We start from the raw sequence: 6,513 nt of genomic DNA, 5'->3' as shown, positions 1-6,513 counted from the left end.
AGTTACGTCGGAGATTCAATAACGAAAGTTACTTAAAAACATAAAAAGTTGTTCTTGATCTATAAAACCAACATAATAGAAAAGAAAATCTAAAACCTGAAAGTTAAACCAAAAGATTACGTTTACACACATAAAAGAATGATTTATTATTTATGATCAATAAAATCAACATAATAAACAAAGAAATTCGAAACCTAAAATCAAAAAATTACTCAATAACAAAATCTTAATAAAATTTTAAGATGCCCGAATTCAAGTAATTCTTCTTACATAAATTAAGTAGTTAGTTATCCCAATAGCATCAAGAAACATATTTCATCAACATCTAAAAATAAACTTTTAAATTAATGTAGTCAAAATAATATACGAATTATGAGCATATAGAGAAGACAAACATAGAGAAAGATTAATAAATAACAAAAGATAGAGATAGAAATATATATAAATATATTATAGATAGATATTACTAAACAATACATAGAAAACCACATAATATTACACAATACAATACAATATAATATACGTTATAAAATAATAAATAAGAAAAAATAATTTATTTTTAATAAGGAGGTTTTTTTGGAATCCAAAAACGCAAAATGCATAAATTCGAAAAAGGCTTCACTACGTTCCAATTTCAAGAAGGCGGCTGCGTTTCGTCTAGGGAAGATTTTTGTATAGTAAAAATATCAGCCCTCACGGAGACGACAGACCACGCACTGAAAAGTGAGAAAAAAAAGTGGTGTGGATAAGATTGAGAAAGATAATGAGAAGGTCATTCGGTGGCAGCGGTGGTGGAGGCATGAGTGGCGGCGGCAGTGGCGGTGGTGGCAGCATGTTAAGAGCCGTTCAAAGAGCTGTAAGGACAGGTGGCACGGTTAGCGGCGGAACCGCCCAAGAGTCGTCCTCTCATTCCACCACCAGTACCACCAAAACATCGAGAACCGCCACAACTACTAACCACGCGTTAACCAACAAAGGGGGTAGCGCTCTTTCTCTATCCTCTTCATCGCCTTTATCCACTACTCTTCCTTTATCTGCTGATGCTGATGCCCTTGCACCGGCCGCCTGGGACTCTTCTTCGTATAACACGGACGAGTCTGAAGACTGGGAATATTTAGACAATGAAAGGATTAATAATAATAAAAATAATAATAGTATTTTATTTGATGATTTTATTCTGGGTCCTGTTCCATCAACTGATGAGGTTCATCATGCAGTTTCTGCTCTTCACAAGTGAGTTCCCTTTTTCTTGCGTCTTACGCTTCCCTTTTTTGTCCCAACTGTTTGTGACAGTTTGAAGAAATTCATTGGTTTTTCTTCTATATCTTCCAGTAAAATGACACCATTAAAAACGGTTGCTTTGTTTACAAGTACAAAAGTTCTGACTTTACAAGTCTATTTTTATGAGATAATGGGCAGTTATGTACGTACGTATTCATATTTCGTCTGCCTGGAGTATATAATTACCTTATCAGGTAACCCGTTTTCCAGGTGCATTTGAATGCAATCTTTTCTGTAGTGTGTCATCCGTTCTCTAGTCGTACATGGTACTCCCCGTCCGAATTATGTGATAGTGTTCAAATTTGGGGAGTTCAAGTTTTCAATTTTGATCATAAATTTGGACATGATATTTTTAATATAAATTTATATAATTAAAAACAACGTACAAAGTGATATGGATTGCGTACACTTACCCTCTCAGACCCCACTTGGTAAGAATATACTCATATGTTGTTGTTGTTGTTGTTTTACGTAATGTTAGTCACAAAAAATTGACAACTAAAAGTATTTATAAGGGATATGAAAAGCTTATGGCTAAATGAAAATTTGTTTGACGTCAGTATTTTGAGAACTGCCGCATAAATTGGGATGGATACAAAGGTAGAAGGATGCAGTAGTGGTAGACCTCCCCTCTTGTGCCATGAGCTTCGGAAATTTTTTAAAAAAATGGACAAACCTCTATGACTAACTGCGGGAGTTTACTGAAATTGGACATTCACAAGAATGTGACTAAAATTTTTTTGATAGTGGTAGTGATGGTAATGTGTCTAACCTTGTCTAGCTCTTTCAAAGTTGATAGTTTCCCCCTAATATCACAACTGGTGGCTGATTTTACTAAACAAAACAAGCAAATTACAAATAAAATGGTGGGAGCTAGATCAATTCTGTGGACTTCATACTTTTATATACTAAATCCAACCTAATTAAATACATCAACTAATTAATATCGAAGAGTATTCCTGATTTATGTAGTTTTCCTTCGGGGACCAACTTGTAATCCAAATTCAAATCTTAGCGCACCTTCTTTTTACTTATTCTAAGCTCTTTGTCCTCGATTCTTTTTTCCAAATGGATCAATTTTGAATACTTAATCATTTTGTACACCTAGTGAATATGGTAGAGAAGAAGCACACAATGAAGAGGTTTTTTGAATTAAAATAAGTAGGCAGTTACGATGATGTATTGATGTCCTAAATGAATAGGGTTTGTTAGTAATATTTTGCCTGATTGCCAGTCGAAGTCCCTGTTTACCCTGATTTATTTATCCGGCGTCGACATATGGCTAAACTGAAAGTGAGGCCTTACTCCTGCTGGTGCAAACTGCTAATAGAAATCCAGCATGTCCGGATATACATCAATTTGGTTGGGAAAAAAATTATTTAGATGAACGCATCCAAGGGTGTAGCCGAGTGGTCAATGAAGTGGGTTGAGAGCCTGACGTCTCATGTTCAAATCCCAGCAGAAACAAAAAACACTAGGTGATTATATTCTTCCCATCTGCCCTAACCTTGGTGGGCAGAGTTACCTCGTATCTGTTGATGGGAGGTGACAGGTATTCCATGGATTTAGTCGAGGTATGACAAAGCTGACCTGAACACCACAGTTATCTAAAAAAAAAGAAAAAATTAGATGATGAACTTGACCGTGGCACTGAATTGTGATGCTCATCAGTTATCGATATATATAAGAAAGTAAGAAGCTCCGGTGCTTTCCATTTGCGAGCTGCAAGCATTTGGTTGTAATCCTCCCAAATTTATGCAAGTGCCACTATTTGTAATCAAGTTATTTAATGTTGCTGTAATTCTTTAGCACCTGAAAATTTACCTCATTGAGCTCTCAACGCGAATGGAGGTCTTAACTAATTTCAGAAGTATGCGTAAACAACTCTGCCCAATACTGCATTATTATAATAAGTAACCTTGTCTGGCTTTAGCTCCTCTCCTCCTTTTTTGCTTCTAATTACAACTTGAGGAATTCAATAATGTGGCATGTATTCCTGAGAATGAGAATGAGTAAGTGGGACATTTTGTCCGTATCAAGAGAGTACAATAACTTCCTGTTTTGGATTCTACTAGGCAGTAATATCTTTAATTAGCTGAATGACTCATTGGCAGTCTGCAAATGTATTATGCAATCTTTCTTTTGCTTATATTCCAATAATTTATATATATACTTCTCACACATGGCTGCAGATAATAATCTTTATTTTATTGTCCTTGTAAATATTCACTTGCTTCTGCTTTATGCTGTTGCACTTCCTAGGGTTCTTGAGCCGTCCTATTTTTCGGATTCCACCAAAGGCGGTCTTGGTTACAAATCAAATAAGGATACAACTGCTGAACTTGCTAGTTCAATTAACCTGATGCGTGAAGTACGCTCTTCCAGTGGATCTGCGTCTGATTGGATTGAACCGTCTATGCATATCTGTAATTCAAAGCTGTTGAAGTCGTATGGATCTAACCGAGTATATGATGCTTTCCATTTGCTGCAGACTGAACCTTCTATTCAGGTAATTTTTGTCTTTGAAATTTGTTAGCCGACCCATGGATAACAGAATGAGTTGCATAATATCACACCTTTATTTGTAATTGTTGTGTAACAACAAAGATTCTTGACCTTTTAAAATCAAATTTCAGTTCTCTTTTATCTCTGTTCAACAATTGAGGCAGTGGCTCAACAACAGAACACTGTTGGAGAGAAGTAATTTCTTAGTTACCTTTGTATTAGATTGCATGGAGCTATTGTTGCTCGTAACTTATTAAAAAGACTAAGATATTGTCTGAATGGTACTAATTTTTGGCATCATCCGTCATTTCATTTCATAATCGTCTCTTGATGATGCAAAAAATCCCTCTTCATCTTTGTAGAAAATGGTCATTTCACTGTCATCTGACAAGGCTGTTTGGGATGCTGTTCTGAACAATGAGGCAGTTCGGGAAATCAGAGATTCGCTGAAACAAGGTTTGTACTTCATACGATCTGCAGATTAATTCATCTTAGGGAATGCTATAAATATCTGCACGTCAGTCTCCCCTATTTATACTTCAAGCTGTTGAGGTGTTCAAGAAGATTTCCACTTGTAAGGACACTGCAGCATCTGTTTAAGCTTATTATGGTATCATACTTTTCTCTGTAAGGAGTGAAAGCATAACACACAAACTTTATATTAACACAATGTTCAATGGCGTTGGCTATGAGCTTTTACTTGCAAAATTTAAATGGGAAAGAATCGTAAAATCACTATATTTTGCCTTTTCTTTTACTTGGTTGAAAAGGTAGAGGAGAATGATAGATTTTCTATATCAGTATTCATGGTTCAAAATACCCAAGTATTTATAACCACATCTCTGCAAGTACTTCAGCAAATATGACATTCTTGGTGGCTTTTATTTTGTTGTGCAGTATGTTACGATCTTACTTGTATACATGTACTGATTGGATGTAAGAAGATAACGATTATCTATTAACACTAGCAAATAGAAATCCCTGATCCTTGTTTATAGCAAACATAACTCAGAATTGTCAATGGTGCAGTTGATAAATTTGACTACTCTTACATTTTAGTTGATGCAGCTGATAATGGCTTACAAGCTGGAAGTTCTGAGGAGGGGCTTAATAAGTCTGATTCAGATGGGACAGTAGACATAATCAGTTGGATTTTTGTCAACACCAAGGAGAAAGTGTTGGAAATAGTTGAGAAGATCATAGAGTTTGTGAATGAATGGTTTCAGCCTCCTGAGGAGGAGACGACATCAGAAGAGAATACTGATCCATTTGAGGGAAGGCTGAGAACTTCCTTCTTCCTTTCTGTTGTAGTTCTGCTGGTTGTTGTTATTGCTCGAGCACAATGTGTGTAGTCAACATAATTCGACGACATTACAGTTGGTAGTCCCTCTTCTTTCTAACTTTGAAAGTGGGGAGTTGCATTTACTATCTCTGTACTTGAGGCAAGAAACCAATGCCTAGTTTTCTTGCGTACGGAATAATCAGAATTTTCCGTTGCTTTTGTGTTTTTAATTATCTCTTCAATTTCAATGTTCTGACTTGGTTAGAGAAGTGAATTATTCTATCGGTGTTACGATCCAAAACTAAGGGTCGTGCAGGCACGTAGACAGCGTCTACCAGTAGCTGAACCGACCACTTAAACAACTCAAGCGTTTTTAAACTAAGAAAAATCATAAAGGATTAATATCTGTAATATTTATAAGACAACAAACGTCGAGGTCAAATGATACAAGTGTAAAAGGATATTCAAAATGCCAACTCTATGTAAAAAGGACTCCAAGTTGTCCAATTAAGTGGGAGTCCTCCAAGTTTTTTTAATTAAGTGGGAGGGACAATTTTTATTTTTTTTTAAAGTTTTTTTCGTCCCAACAACTTATTTCAGTTGTTCGACAACTTTGGTAGTTGTTCAACAACTGCGCAAGTTGTTCAACAACTGCACGAAGTTGTTCAGACAACTAATGTAGTTGTCCAACAACTATCTCAGTCGTTCAAAAAGAGTAAGTTTTTTTAAACAAATTTATGAGATCCACTTATCCTTTATTCTTAATTGGAAACTTGGGAGGGTCTTTTGACTCATTTTTCTCGTTGAGGGCCATCTATGGTAAAATTGAGTACTAGGGAAAATTGAAAGATGAAGTAGAGATGTTATTATCGTCTAAATGTGATTGGCTCACCTAAACTAGATCTGAAGTGGACCAAGGATATGCAACGACTTTATTAGTAGGCCAAAGTCATCGACAAACACTCAAACTTGTTGCGAAAATTCACTTAGACCCCTCAACTAAGGTCTGTTCCTATCAGACCCCTAAACCCCCCGAATTTTGTTTCAATTGGACATTTTTTTCCCTATCAGCAAAAAACTCAAAGTGTCTGTTGCACACACGCGATGATGTGGCAAAACGAGTTAATTGGAAGCTGACACGTGGCATTGTGGGTCCAATAATTATTAAAAATTAATTATAATTTTTTTAAAAAAAGTATATAAAAATGGCATTGAGGAAATTATTAAAAAATAATTCTAAAATTATTTAAAAAATAAAAATAAAAAATAGATTATTTTAAAAAAATTATAAAAATGAAATAAATTATTAAAAAATTATTATTTTTTTAAATAATTATTAAAAAAATTATGAAATTTTTTGAAAAATAAAAATAAAAAATTGCATTGAGGATATAAATTATGAAAAAATAATTATAAAATTATTTAAAAAATAAAAATAAAAAAAT

General features: G+C 34.7%; 1 protein-coding gene across 2 annotated transcripts; it reads left to right on the top strand.

Annotated features, from left to right (window-relative positions):
- Window positions 1-613: 613 nt before the first annotated feature.
- LOC107866254 lies at window positions 614-5,298 on the top strand. Of its 2 annotated transcripts, none has more exons than XM_047408501.1 (4): window positions 614-1,233; window positions 3,544-3,790; window positions 4,149-4,242; window positions 4,855-5,298. In XM_047408501.1, exons 1-4 carry the CDS (start codon window positions 764-766, stop codon window positions 5,136-5,138), a joined length of 1,095 nt encoding a protein of 364 aa, XP_047264457.1. In that variant the 5' UTR covers window positions 614-763; the 3' UTR covers window positions 5,139-5,298. The 2 variants fall into 2 exon arrangements, with proteins under 2 accessions (XP_047264457.1, XP_016567882.2); XM_016712396.2 differs by having other exon boundaries at window positions 615-1,233; window positions 4,846-5,298.
- Window positions 5,299-6,513: the final 1,215 nt, after the last annotated feature.

This window comes from Capsicum annuum, chromosome 3 (assembly GCF_002878395.1).
Source record: "Capsicum annuum cultivar UCD-10X-F1 chromosome 3, UCD10Xv1.1, whole genome shotgun sequence".
NCBI lineage: Eukaryota > Viridiplantae > Streptophyta > Magnoliopsida > Solanales > Solanaceae > Capsicum > Capsicum annuum.
Note: the sequence above shows the minus strand (reverse complement) of the source record. Positions and strands in the feature narration are given on the sequence as shown.

Bases quoted from the DNA above. Each gene is read 5' to 3' on its own strand.
- LOC107866254 (XM_016712396.2), top strand. From the start codon at position 764: ATGAGAAGGTCATTCGGTGGCAGCGGTGGTGGAGGCATGAGTGGCGGC. The intron at 3,791-4,148 runs GTAATTTTTGTC...TCATCTTTGTAG, and splicing joins AGACTGAACCTTCTATTCAG to AAAATGGTCATTTCACTGTC. The intron at 4,243-4,845 runs GTTTGTACTTCA...CTTACATTTTAG, and splicing joins CAGAGATTCGCTGAAACAAG to TTGATGCAGCTGATAATGGC.